This window comes from Jaculus jaculus, chromosome 12 (genome assembly GCF_020740685.1).
Source record: "Jaculus jaculus isolate mJacJac1 chromosome 12, mJacJac1.mat.Y.cur, whole genome shotgun sequence".
NCBI classification, from domain to species: domain Eukaryota; kingdom Metazoa; phylum Chordata; class Mammalia; order Rodentia; family Dipodidae; genus Jaculus; species Jaculus jaculus.
Window position 1 is genome coordinate 65049520 of NC_059113.1, and position 15059 is coordinate 65064578.

Sequence of the window (15059 nt, forward strand, 5' to 3'; positions counted from 1 at the left end):
GAAAGTAGTGCTTAAAATTACCAAAGTTGGGCTGGACAGATGGCTTAGCAGTTAAGATGCTCTCTTATAAAACAGAAAGACCCAGGTTCCATTCCCTAGGACTCACATAAGCCAGATGGACAAGGTGGCACATATGTCTGGAGTTTGCAGAGGCTGAAGACCTTGGTGTATCAATTCTCTCCATATATCTGCCTCTTTCTCTCTCTCTTTTCTCTCTCAAATAAAAATAAAAAAAAAATTAAAAAAATCATCACAGGTTATATGCATAAGGAATATAATAAGAAGGCAATACAATAAATAAAATTCATCTTTAGACATGGTTTATTATATCCCCAAAATATCTCATTATGAATTTGTAAATATTCCTTAATACTAAAACACATCAAATACAAACATCTCTGGTTCCAAGCATTCATAAGAGCCAGGGATAGGGATATACAACCCATAACTATATTGCTTTCTAGATGGAATGGCAGGCCACAGACACTCTTCTTATTACTTAAACTGCAGATATGTGCTTTATAGCTTCTTCTGGTTTTAGTGGCTTTGGACATCAAGAAAAATAAGTTTAAAGAAAATATATCAAATCTCTGCATGTGGCTAGCTCTTAAGTGATTTCACAAATGTAGATGGGATATATAAAAGCTACTTTAAACTTCAGGGAGCTCACCAGTGAGAGATGGTTGGGTACTTAATCACAATAAAATAAGTGAAATAGGGCTGGAGAGATGGCTTACTAATTAAGGCACTTGCCTATGAAGCTTCAGGAGATAGGTTCAATTCTCCAGTGCCCACATAATCTGGATACAAAAGATGGCATATGTGTCTGGAGTTTGCAGTAGCTAGAGGCTCTGGCATGCCTATTTTCCATCCCCCTCCTCTCACACACATACACACATACACACGTATACACATCTGTCTCTTCCTCTCTCACTTTCTCAAATAAATTACATATATATATATATATATATATATATATATATATATATATATATATATTGGAAATACAATATAAGGTCATCGCAGTGATTCTAGAAAGCTCTCTGACAGAGAAGGAATTTTCATGGAGCTCTGAAGTACAAACCAGCAGAGAGACTATTTTGACTTTGTACTCCATGTCTTTCATATACCAATTCCTTATTATCATGTTTAAAATAATATATAGTTAAAAACTGCTGGATAAGTGCCGGGCGTGGTGGCGCACGTCTTTAATCCCAGCACTCGGGAGGCAGAGGTAGGAGGATCACCGTGAGTTCAAGGCCACCCTGAGACTACATAGTTAATTCCAGGTCAGCCTGGACCAGGGTGAGACCCTACCTCGAAAAACAAACAAAAAAATAAACAAAAAAAAAAACTGCTGGATAAAAGAATAAACACAAACTCTACCCTTATAGACTGTTTTCCATTAATAAAACACAGACTGAAAAAGCATCATGCTTTTGTAAGAATGAGCTAAGAGAAGATTTTTGTCCTCATATTCCATGCTCCAGAAAGCATCACAATGTCTTGTTAATGCAGTCATCCCTGTTATCACCAGGATATTGGTTCCATGAGCCTCTTCTGATCCAGTAGCCAGGGATAAGTATAAGTGCATGAGTAGTTCAATGGCAGAATTCTTGCTTACCAATAGCCAAGTATGATCAAGCATCTTACATACAGTGGCATAGTATTTGCATATAACCTATGCACATCCTCCATATTCTTTTTTTAAACTTTGCATTGACAACTTCAATCCTTGCAGACAATAAGCCATGATAATTCCTTCCCCTCCCCCACTTTCCCCTTCACAACTTCACTCTCCATCATATCCCATCCCTCTCTCTAGTAGTGTCTCCTTTATATTGAGGTCAGTGTCTTTTTCTCCTGTCATGAGGGTCTTGTCATATTAAGGACAATTTATGTCTGGAAAGTTGCATTGTAAGGAGTGGTACCCTTCCTTTGGCTCTTACATTCTTTCTGCCACCTCTTCTGCAGTGGACCCTGAACCTTGGAGTGTGATAGAGATGTTTTAGTACTGGACACTACTCTGTCACTTCTTCTCAGTACTATGTTGCCATATGGGTTAACCCAGTGGTCACTGCCATCTGAAAAAAGAAGCTTCTCCATACAAAAGTGAGAGTAACATTAATATCTGAATATGAACATTAAGTATAGTGCTTTCAGGGAAGTTTTGTGAAAATAATATATGCATTTAGCTAGACAAGAGCAGACTTTATACACCTAAGGCTCATGACATCCCCTTCTATAGGCTTTTGACTAGGTTTTCAGTACCACTCATGTATTCCCTCCCATAGAGCAGGCCTCCAGTCCAATTAGAGAACAGTTGGTTCCCCCAGAGCAGACATGCCACTATTACACCCGTTAAGCCATTTGGCCTGCCTGGCCAAACGCAAACTTTCTAATGTCCACTGTTTTTTTTTTTTACCACTGATGGCTTCTGTCTCCCATAGGGAGTGCTATATAGCTTTTTTCAGCTTTCAGTTGGCGGGTCTACAGGTAGAAAGTTTTCAGCTCAGCACCAGCTTGATTTCTCAGTTACCTTGCTGCCCAGGCATGTGAAGTCTTCAGCAATAGAGTCTTACCATCTGTTACTCATGGGAAACAAGGACCTTGGCAATAGCCTGTAATGTTTTCAAGGCAACAGGGACCTCTCTGGCCAACAACTCAATTAAAGGTATCTCATTCCTGGCACTAAAAATTTTATAGTAGCAATCTATGGATTCTGGATGTGCCATTATCCAAAAAATGTAGGCTTTCATATGTTTTATTCAGAATACCTTGGATTTTTAGTGACTCTCCTCCCACCCTTCTCTTACTCAATCTCTTCCCCTGGCCTCACTTAGGCCATTCCACTCCCTGTAATCTGTTCTTCAACTTTCATATACACAATACCATCCCCTAAAGTCCATCCCTCTCCTTATATCCTTTTTCTAGCTCTCTGGCCTCTGCTACTGATTTTTGGTTCCAGCTCACACACAAGTCTATACATTTGTAGCTAGGATCCCCATATGAGAGAGAACATGTGACATTTGGCTTTCTGGGCCTGGATTACCTTATTTAGTATAATCCTTTCCATATCCATCTATTTCCCTACAAATTTAATTTTTCTTTACCACTGAATAGAAATCCATATTGTAAATGTACCACATCTTAATTATCCATTTATCTATTGACATCTAGGCTGGCTCCATTTCCTAGCTATCATGAATACAGCAGTAATAAACATAGTTGTGCAAATATCTCTAAAGTAGTGAGAAGAATCATTAAGATATAAGCCTAGGAATGCTATAGCTGGATCATATGGTAAATCTGTTTATAGCTGTCTCAGGAACCTCCACACTGATTTCCATAATGCCTATACCAGATTACGTCTCTACCAACAGTGTAGAAGGGTATCCCTTTTATGCATCCTCTAGAACATTTATTGTAATTTGTTTTCTTGATGATAGCCCTTCTGACAAGAATGAGATGGAAGCTCAGAGTAATTTTGATTTGCATTTCCCTCATGGCTAAGGATGTAGAACACCTGTATAGATGTTTACATGCCATCTGTATTTCTTCCTTTGAGAACTCTCTTTTTAGTTTCATAGCCCATTTTTTAATTGGGTTGTTTGATTTCTTATTGTTCTGTTTTTTTTTTTTTTTTAGTTCTTTGTATATTCTGGTTATTAATCCTCTGTCATGCATATCTGGAAAAGATTTTTTCACATTCTGTAGGTTGCCTCATCGCTCTACTCATAGTGTCCTTTGCTGTACAAAAGCTTTGTAATGAGATGCCAGTGGTTGATTAGTCATTACCTATGCCAATATGTTGAAGGGTTTCCCCTACATTTTCCTTTAGCAATTTCAGAGTTTCAGGTCTGATATTAAGGTCTTTTATCCATCTGGACTTGATTCTTGTGCATAGAGAAAGATAAGGATCTATTTTCTTTTTTCTACATATATATAGATATCCAATTTTTCCAGCACCACGGGTTGAAGAGGCTGTCTTTTCTCCAGGGAATATTTTTGGCATTTGGCATTTTCTTAAAAAATCAGATGGCTGTAGCTGCCTGGATTAACATTTGGGTCCTCTATTCTGTTCCATTGACCTACATGTCTGTCTTTGTGCCAATACCATGCTGCTTTTGTTAGTATGGCTCTGTAATATAGCTTAAAATCAGATATGGTGATAAAACCAGCCTTATTTTTGTTGCTAAAAAATATTTTGGATATTCAAGGGTTTTTGTGCTTCCAAATGAGTTTTCATATTTTTTTTCATTTTTGTGAAGAATGCCATTGGAATTTTAATGGGGATTGCATTAAATGTGTAGCTTGCTTATGGTAAGATTTCCATTTTCATAATATTGATTCTTCCAATCTAAGAACATGGGATGTCTTTCCATTTCCTAGTGTCTTCTACAATTTCTTGTTTGAATGTTTTAAAGTTCTCCTTGTAAAGGTCCTTTACTTCCTTGGTTAACTTTATTCAAAGGTACTTTGTTTATTTTTTTGAGGGAATTATGAATGGGAGAGTCCCTGATTTCATCCTCTGCATGTTTGTTGTTAGTATATAGGAAAACTACTGATTTATATGTGTATTTTTTTGTATCCTGTTATATTGCTAAAAGTGTTTATCAGCTCTAATAGTTTGCTGGTAGAGTTTTTAGGGTGTTTTATGTATAGAATAATATTATCTGCAAATAATGATAATTTGATTTTTCCTTTCCAGTTTGTATCCCTATAATAAGTATCTCTTGCTTTATTGCTATAGCCAGGACTTCCAATACTATATTAGATAAATGGGACAGTGGACATCCATGTACTTTTCCTGAATTTAGTGGAAAAGCTTCAAGTTATTCTCCATTTAGTATTATGTTGGCTGTATGTTTGTCATAAATAGGTTTTATTATGTTGAGATATGTTACTTCTATTCCCAGTTTTTGTAGGACTTTTACCACGAATGGATGTTAGATTTTGTCAATTGCCTTTTCTGCATTTATTGAGATAATTATGTGATTTTTTTCTTTAGTCCATTTACATAGTGCATTACATTTGTCCATTTGCCTATGTTGAACCTTCCTTTTATCTTTGGGATAAAGCCTGCCTTGTTGGAGTGAATAATCTTTCTGATATATTCTTGTATTCTGTTTGCCAATACTTTGTTCAGAATTTTTGCATCTATGTTCATGAGGCTGATTGGTCTGTAATTTTCTTTTTTTTATTCTGTCTTTGTCTGGTTTTGGTATCAGGGTGTTGTTGGCTTCATAGAACAAGTTTGGTAGAATCCATTACTTTTCTATTTTATGGAAAAGTTTGAGAAGCAGTGGTGTTAGTTCTTCCATGAAGGTCTGGTAAAATTCACCAGTGAATCCATCTGGGCATGAACTTTTTATAGTTGGGAGATTTTTTATACTTGATTGGATCTCTGTACTTGTTATAGGACTATTTAAATAGTTTATATCATCTTGATTTAATTTTGGTAGGTCATATGAATCAAGGAAATCATCCATGTCTTTCAGATTTTCAAACTTAGAGGCATATATATTCTCAAGTGTGTCCTTATGATTTTCTGATTCCTTTGATATCTGTTGTAATGGTGAATTTTTCATCACTAATTTTATTTTTTGTCTCTTCTCTCTTTCTTCTAGTCAAATTTGCTAAGAATTTTTCAATATTGTTTACCCTTTCAAAGAACCAACTCTTGATTCTTTGGATTTTTTTGGTTTCTATTTTATTTTTTTTTCCCCTAATCTTTATTATTTCTTCTCATCTACTGATTTTTGGTTTGCCTTGTTCTTTATCCATGGCCTTTAGGTGAAGCATTGAATTGTTTATTTGTAAACTCTGTAATTTCTTAATATAGTCACTTAGAGCTATAAATTTCCCTCTTAGGACTGCCTTTATTGTGTCCCTAAGGTTTTGGTATGTTGAATTCTCATCATCATTTGATTCTATGAATTTATTGATTTCCTTTTTGATTTATTCAATAAACCACTCATCATTCAATAGTGTACTATTTACTCTCCATGAATTTCTGTATCCTCTGTAGTTTTTCTTGTTACTGATTTGTAGTTTAATCCCATTGTGATCAAACAGAGTACAAGGGATTATTTCAATTTTCCTGTATTTGTTGAGATTTGCTTTGTGTCCTAATACATGGTCTATTTTGGAGAATGTTCCATGTGCTGCTGAGAAAAATGTATATTCTGTATCATTTAGATGGAATGTTCTGGGCTGGAGAGATTGCTTAGTGGTTAAGTGCTTGCCTGTGAAGCCTAAGGACCCTGGTTCAAGGCTCGATTCCCCAGGACCCACGTTAGCCAGATGCACAAGGGGGCACATGCATCTGGAGTTCGTTTGCAGTGGCTGGAGGCCCTGGCATACCCATTCTCTCTCTTTCTCCCTCCTTCTTTCTGTCACTCTCAAATAAATAAATAAATAAAATAGATGGAATGTTCTGTAGATATCCGTTAGGTCCATTTATTCCATGACATTATCTAAACCAGATGTTTCTCTTAGTTTTTTCTGAGATGACAATATCAATTGATAAGAGTGGGGTACTGAAGTCACCCACTACAATTGTGTTTGGTGTTATCTGTGACCTTAAGTCTAATAGTGTTTGTTTGATGAAATTGGGAGCCCCCATGCTAGATGCATATACATTTTGGATTGTATTGTATTGTCCTCTTGGAATGTTCTGTTAATCACTACAAAGTGACCTTCTTTATCTTTCCTCACTAGTGTTTGTTTTAAGTCTATCCTGTCAGATATTAGGATAGCAACCCCTGCTTGTTTCCTAGGCCTGTTTGCTTAAAATATCATTTTCTATCCTTTCACCCTAAGGGAGTGTCTATATTTTATTGATAGATGGTTCCTGAAGGAAACAAATAGTAGGATACTACCTTTTAATACAGTCTGGAAGCCTGTGTCTTTTAGTTGGGGCATTGAGTCCATTGATACCGTGAGTTATTATTGAAATGTATGTTTTTATTATCACTGTTCTGGTTTTGTAGTGCTTCCTATTTCCCTTACTCTCTTCTTCTAACTGTTATTTGAGCATGGTTTAATTTTTCCTGTTTCCTCTTGTGTATGCTTTTCTTTCTCTTCAGCGTGAAGGATTTCTTCAAGAATTTTCTATAGGGAGCCACAATATCTCTTTGAGTTCAGGGTATCAGTTCCTTTGGCTATCAGTAGGATTTTTTAAAAATATTTTTTGTTCATTTTTATTTATTTATTTGAGAGTGACAGAGAGAGAGGGAGAGAGAGCGACAGATAGAGAGAGAGAATGGGCATGCCAGGGCTTCTGGCCACTGCAAATGAACTCCAGACGCTTGTGCCCCCTTGTGCATCTGGCTAACATGGGTCCTGGGGAATCAAGCCTCAAACCGGGGTCCTTAGGCTTCACAGGCAAGCTCTTAGCCACTAAGACATCTCTCCAGCATGAATTTTTTTTTTTTAATTAAGGAACTTCCTTATAATTTTCCATAGTTGATGAGCTAACATCTACATTTTTAAATAATTTTGTGTACTGTTAGGAATGGGATGTTGGACATTGCACATCTAGGCTAGTGTTCTACCACTGAGCTATATTCACAAAAGCTCTATGACCTATTTTGAAAAATCTTTTATTTTATATGAGATCTTGAACTGGCAGTTTCTTTTCTTTTGCCTGTATAGGTATCATTCTAATATGTATTTATTGTTTGCCTTGCCTCTATTGAGAAATTAAATATTAATCTTATCCTTAAAAAAAAGAATTTTCTGTAGAACTGGATTAATTGTCATAACTTCCTTTACTCTGTTTTTGTTGTAGAATGTCCTTATTTCTCATCCATTTTGGGTAGATCACTTTGCAGAATAAATTATACTCGCTTGATAATTGTTCTCTTTTAGAACTTGGAATATATATTTCCAAGCCCTTCTGGCTTTTAAGGTTTGTGTTGTGTAATCTGCTATTATACTGATGGGCTTCTCTTTATAGGTCATGTGATTTTTCTCTATAAATGCTTTAACTATATTTTCTTTCATTTGCATATTTAGTACTTAAATTATAACAGGGTGAAGAGAAGTTCTTTCCAGGTTTTTTTCTGTTTGGTATTCTAAAATCTCATGTATTTGCATTTGCATTTCTTTTCCAATTTGTGGAAATTCTTCATTTATGACTTTGTTGAAAATGCCTACTAAGCCTCTGGATTGAAATTTTTCTCCTTCTACTATACCCTGAATTCTCATGTTTTATCTTTTCATAGTGTCCCAGAAATCTTGAAATTCCCATCCATACCTTCCTATTAGCTTGTCATTGTCTCTGTTGGACTTATATTAGATCTTTCATTTTAGATATTTTGTACTCTGCTTCATCCATTCTACCAGAAAGACTTTCCACAGAGTTTTTTGTTTGACTGACTATATTTTTCAGTGCTAGTATTTCTGCCTGTTTTTGTTCAGCATTTTTCTTTTCTTATTCATGTCTTGTAATGATCTCCTTATTTAATTAAACTGGTTTCCTGTGTTCTCTTGGAATTCCTTCAGGAGTTTGTTTTTTTTTTCTTTAATTCCTTGTTTTCTTCTTTGATTCCTAGTGGGATGAGTGGAGCATTTTACTGGCAAATTCTAAAATTCAACTGAGCAATATCCACATTCAATAAAAACCAGCACAGAGTATGCAAGTGTGGGGACTGAATCAAACAGATAACTTTATAAAGCCAAAATCCTTAAGAGTGTGTGCTGCTCTAAGCCCTTAAGCTGTCAGCTCAGAGGTTGAGATTTCTGTTCTAAAATGGGTTCCAAATTAGCCTGGGTCTGAATCACACCCTGCACCCAAGAATGACAGAAGAAAAAGATGAAGGATCTATGAAGCTGAAAGCATCAAAGGCAGCAATAGTCAATCCCCAAATACAGCTATGAGAATAGTAAAGCCAATCAAGAATATGTAACCCATAACATTCTCTGACATGGAAAGAAAGATTAGTACTGCCAATGCAGGCCTATGTACCTGTATTTTTGTTAGTTGGCCTTACTACCTTTTGGAGTGGTTTCAACTCTCACCCATGCTTATTGCCCACCTTGGTCCCTCCGTGTTGTACTGCAAATCTGGTGTTGTGATCAGCTATGCTGGATGTTCTGCTACTGAGAGATGAATGTGTTCTCTGGTGGGTCAGGATGCTGTCAGTTGGGAGATGGGAGAGTACAGGAAGCCTGGAGTTGTACTGAAACTGCTCAGTGGGATACCTGTATCCCCTTCAGCAGTTACTTAGCTTAATCTCTGCTCTCTTCCCTTCAGGTTTCTAGATTTTGAAAGGAAGCCAATGAGGTTGGAAAATCCTCTGGTATGTTCTCAGCTCCTGCATATTGGCACTGTGGTTCTGTGTGGATCCATGTGGATTGGGTCCTGGTCTGTAAGTGCCTTGGTGGGATTCTGCTTGGTTTTATCCTTTCTGATAGATCTCAGTCTCTCCTGCTTCTCTGCTATAGCAGATAGAAACTATATCTTCACTTTTGTACAAAGAGTGCATTTTGCTTTGGTGTTGCTTGGATCTCTCCCTAGGCTGGATGGTGTGACTCCTATGCATCCATCTTACCCAGAAGTGTGGCATCCTCCACAATCTTTAAATCATCTCTGGATTATGTATACTACCTCACACAATATAAATGCTATTCAAACAGGTGTTTTGTTGCACTATTTAGGGAATAATGGCAAGAAAAATGTCTTCATGTGCTCAATACAGTCTTGATATTTTTCTTTATATTTTCTCCTTGAAGTTGGTTTTAATACACAAATTAAACTGAGAGAGACAAGGACAAACTATATTTATTTCCTGTAGCAGGTTCAATGAGATGAACTTCCAGACCAAGCACAATTATGGAGGAAGGGATTTATTGAAGCTTACAGTTCCAGGGGAAGTTCCACAATGGCAGAAGAAGCTGGTGTGCTTTCACAGGACCAAGCAGAGAACACAAAAGCCAAAAGCCAAAAGCCACACAGCACAGCATACTTCAGGAACTCCAGCTAGGCACACTTAGCATATCTTTATATTGAAATCTGAAACCCATCACCACACCTAAATATCTGCTCAGTGACTCCTCCTCCAGCCAGGTGGATGCAGATGCAAACTACAAACTAATAAAGCACTGAATATATTGGGGACCATCTATTCAAACTACCACATTCCGCCCCGTCCCCCAATACATTCATAACCATCAAACATTGTAAATTGTACTCAGTCCAGTATCAAAGGTCCCCACTGTTTTGACTAATTTAAGTACTGAGTCCTGTAAAATCAAACAAGTTAAATACTTTCAACATATAGAGGCACAGAGTAAACATTTTCAACTGGTATAATGCATAGCAAGGAAAGACAAGCACAATGCAAACTCAACCACCATAAAACAAACATCAAACTTCTGCAGTTCAACTTCAATACAACCAGAGACTGACAGTCTCCAGATTTTCCAATTCTGCCTCTCCAGCTGGGCAGAGTAGCAAGGAAACACTTCCATCCTAGGCCAACAATGCAATCCATGGTGGCCCTTACACATCCCTGTATATACAAAACATCTTCAGATCTTCATAAAACTATGGTCCATCTTCCAAAGGCTCTTTCAGCCTATAAGGTAATCAGGCCCTGCCTCATGCCACATCTTAGCAGCAGCTCCTGGAACCATGTACAATATATGACATTGCCTCTCATTTTTCCTGTTTCTGAATCCAATACCAGGTGTGCAGGACACAGCCAAATTATTAATTCAGGGGAGGAAATAAATCATAACCTTGAAAAGCAGGTTCATTTTCCAGTCAACTCTTTCCAAAAGAGTTTGCATTTCTATGATAGTCTATCCTGAGGCATCCTTTCCTTTGTTTTAATGTAAAGGAGTTGGGCCATCTTCTTTAAGATTGCTAATGTGTTTGACAGTAGCAGGTTGAATAACAGTTTCAGTGCCTGTAATTTTAACTTGCTTAAGGTTTTCCAACTCAAAAAATCTTAAATCTCTCAGTCCAATTATATTTAGCCAAGTACATCAGACAATTACAAATTTAACCTTGATCAAACTCTCTGGGCCTGGGCACCAGGATGCAGCCAGCCCTTATGCCAGTAGCCCAGTTCCAACAAAGTCCTCTACAGTCTTTCCTTCCCCTTAGAAAGCTTATAAGCCAAGCCTCAAAGTTCAGTACTGTCTGCACTTAGCATAGTCTATGCCAATTCCTTCAAAACAACAGTTCCAAAAAACCAACACCCACATGATCAGGGGCATCTCACCTCATTCTTAGTACCAACTTATGTAGCAGACAACTTCAGGTTTGCTGAGATGAACTTCCAGACCAAGCACGGTTATTGAGGAAGGGATTTATTGAAGCTTACATATCCAGGGGAATTTCCATAATGGCAGAAGAAACTGGCCTGCTTTCACAGGACCAAGGAGAGAGAGAGAGATTGAGAGAGAGAAAGAAGCACAAGCCAAAAGCCAAAAGCCACATAGCATAGCACACTTCAGGAACTCCAGCTAGGCACACTTTGCATATCTTTAGATTGAAATCTGAAACCCACCACCGCACCAAAAATCTGCTCAGTGACACCTCCTCCAGCCAGGTGGCTGCAGATGCAAACTACAAACTAATAAAACACTGAATATATCGGGGGCCATATATTCAAACTAGCACACTCCCAGAGACGAGAAGTCCAGAAAAGAGTAATGAGTGAGACCAGTGGGAATTCCCATGCCAAAGAAGAGCTCTGCAATCTTCTTTGGGCTTCTCTATTACCTCTGTCCTTGGGGATGCTGATTTTGTTTCCTTTCCACCTGACTGCAGGTGGGCTTCTGAGGACTGCTGACTGTCTTACTCTGCCTTTCTAAAAAGCAGTAGGGATGAATGACTTTGTCCATCTCTTCTCTAGACTATAAGAGAAAAAGTTATCTCTTCCTATCTATCCTTATCTATTCCTAGCTTTAGAGAGCCAAGGCCAGGATGTGATCTTAGAAAGGGCTGAGGAAGCCAGCTATTCTTTTCTAAGCAAAAAAAAAAAAAAAAAAAAAAAGTCACTGGAGAGGTCCAATCATCTTTTATCCACCTCATTAGAAGACAAAATGAGGTTAGGACACATACTGATTTTACACATTTTCCTTGGCATGGTCTGAGCCTATCTCCTTTAGGAGTCTGAGATGGGCTAAAAAGAACCAGGATTTTCTAAGTATCTCTGCATTATCCACTGAACATGTGATTAACAAATACATGCAAAGTATTTGGCTTATAAGAAGTCTTCTGCCACGAATGTCAATTACTTTCCAATATCTCTTCTTCCCCATCTAAGACATTCATAATTAATATTTTTAAGCCAACTGCTAGGTCTTAATTTTATCAAAAGTAATATTTGAGTTCTAGAGGATCTGTCAGCTGTTTTAGTGGGCTATGAAGGTAAACAGTGGGCTTCTCCTTTGGTTCACTTTGTGCTAAGACAATTTTGGGCCCACAAGCTCAAGGAATAGGCCACTGACTACCCATTCTTCCTTTCACTTAGACATGCTGAAATCACAATTTCCGTTTCTTCTTTGTTTTACAGTTGTTCAGCATATCAAGCGACATAACATTGTTCTGAAAAGAGAGCTAGGCGAAGGAGCCTTCGGGAAGGTTTTCCTAGCTGAATGCTATAACCTGTGTCCTGAGCAGGATAAGATCTTGGTGGCAGTGAAGGTAAGAGTTCATTTAAGAATATCTCCTTATCCATGGTCACATTAATGTGCAGATATTGTATTTTATTGCACTTTAGTGAGTAGTCCAGGAGTAATTCTGTCTACGAAGGTTCATGTGTTCAAATTCCTTTACTCATCTAAGTATTCAGAAGGGTATTTGGGAGACACAGTCAACTGCTAGAGGTTCTTTTAAGGCCATTCATGTAGTCTAAAGGCTGTAAATAGCCGTGAACATATCTTTTAAGACCACACTAACAAAATTCTGGATGGAGAAACAAACAGAATTCCATCAGATAAGTCTTAGAGGCTCAAGAATGTCTCCTTAGATGTGTTGGTACATGTGACCCCATCACCTGGGATATCTTGCATGTTAAAGATTCTGGAACAGAGACTGGTGACATCACTTCTTTCTAAGACTGTTCCACTGAGTATCATGCATTTCTATTTTATTATGTCATACCTTATTCTCCACAAATGTTTTCAAAGCCACAGGATTCATAATTCACACGTGGCATTTCTTGTGGATTCCACCATCCCAGCAAACATGGGGTTCCTAGTAAAAACCCTTCATTGTAATCATGTTGTCCCAAGCTCAGAAAGAAATCCTGTTATACACTAAGCTGAATAATAGTATTAAAAAGGATAAAATTTCCATTCAGGTTGCAAATACTTAACAAAATAAAGTAAAAAACAACACAATGGACTTTAGCAGATCTTTTTTTTCTGGTAAATGTTATTTTTATTATTTTTAGAAGTACTTTTATTTATTTGTTTGTAAGAACATGCACACACACACACACACACACACACACACACACAGAGAGAGAGAGAGAGAGAGAGAGATTGTGAGCAGATCTTTTGTATATGCATTGTAAAAGAAGTTTTAAAACTCACCAAAGAATTTTCAATATATGTAAAACCTTTAAAAGTCCATATATCTATAAAATGACTTAAATGCCAAATGAATGTGGACGTGAATAATGGACGAAAATGAAACTCCTGTCCATGCCACACTTCTATGTGGGCATATCTCCCTTCACCATTGTCAATGTGACCTTTCTCTTGTTTAAATCTGATTTATAACCCTAATCCTACCCTTAGCCAGACCTAGGACCAATTATTCATATTCTTCCTGGCTTCACCAAATAAGTTTTTGGTGTATAAACAACTCTGATAGAAAAGGGAGAGAGAGAGATAGATTAGAAAATTTGACCTTTATTAGCTCCTGACTTCTCTTTGCTGGTCTCCTCAAAATTCAAATGAAATTAGCATCTCTAGTAAAGAGGTCCAAAGGCTTGTAGATTACAAATATATTCTTCATACACAGCCATAATCACAAGAAACCTTACCTTAATAACTTTGAATGAGAATGTGTGTTAGCTACAATAATTCAAGCTTCAATGAAGACAGCATTTCAACTCTCTGAAAATCAAGTTTCAGCCACATACAAGACAATTTGGATCTCCCATGAGCTCCTGGGTGAATTGAATCAGACTAACAGTCCTTTCAGTAAGATGCCTCTCTCCAACCTGGCATACCTGCAACCAGGTTTTATATTCAAAGACTAAATGAGCCTTTGAGGAAAACATCTATGGTTCAGCCCTGACTATAATAAAGAAATTTACATTTTAAGTTTTAAGGAATGAAGCAAGCTGAATATATCTCCCAAAACCACACAGCCTCTCACCTCTGTGTAGTGTCAGCAGCTGTTCCTTTTGCACTGGGGGCACACAGCCATGCTTGACAGCCTTCCTACTGTTGCCTAGCAACCCCTGAAACATTGATTATACATGCTAAGAAATAGCAACTATTGTCCTGTTTCCTCCTCTGGAAAGAGCTAACTTTAATTTGAAATCCCAAGCTTTGCTTTCAGATTAGCAGGTGTTACATTCCTGTAAATTTTGGTGTTGGTTTTCCTGAGTGATTTAACAGCTTACAGGATCCACTGGGAGCAGTTCAGGATTGAAGTGGTTCTAAGACATGTGCCGGTACTGAGAGCACATAGGCCCCCGTGTGCATCTCCCGTTAGGGGATCTGCTTGTGTGAATAAAACTGAATTGACCTTTTCTTGATATTTTTGGAGGACTTTTGTTTTTCAGTGAAATGGACTTGTCATCCTTTTCTTTCCCTTTAGGCTGAATTATAATCAAAGAGCCCATGGAGATGAGAGAAGTAGGGAAATCAACTTTAATCAACCAGTTTTCTTTACCTTAAGTTACTCAATTTCCAAGGAGATGCTTCATTGCATTTTCCCTGCATTAATTGTAGATATATTAGCTATTTTGTGACTCCATATAACATGCATTTCAATAATATCTACAATTCCTACATTTCTTTGCACTATGAATGCAAACCACAGGCCATCTTTGTTGCTTCTCCTCTCCTTTCCCACT

At 37.5% G+C, this 15059-nt stretch overlaps 1 protein-coding gene across 5 annotated transcripts in view; it reads left to right on the forward strand.

Annotated features, from left to right (window-relative positions):
• Ntrk2 (neurotrophic receptor tyrosine kinase 2) overlaps positions 1-15059 on the forward strand; it is a 426243-nt gene that overhangs the window by 336763 nt on the left and 74421 nt on the right. For all 5 annotated transcript variants that reach the window (XM_045131575.1, XM_045131576.1, XM_004667007.2 and 2 more), the window contains one exon: positions 12537-12667. In XM_045131575.1, coding sequence (XP_044987510.1) covers positions 12537-12667 — 131 coding nt within the window. The remainder of the gene's footprint in view (positions 1-12536; positions 12668-15059) is intronic.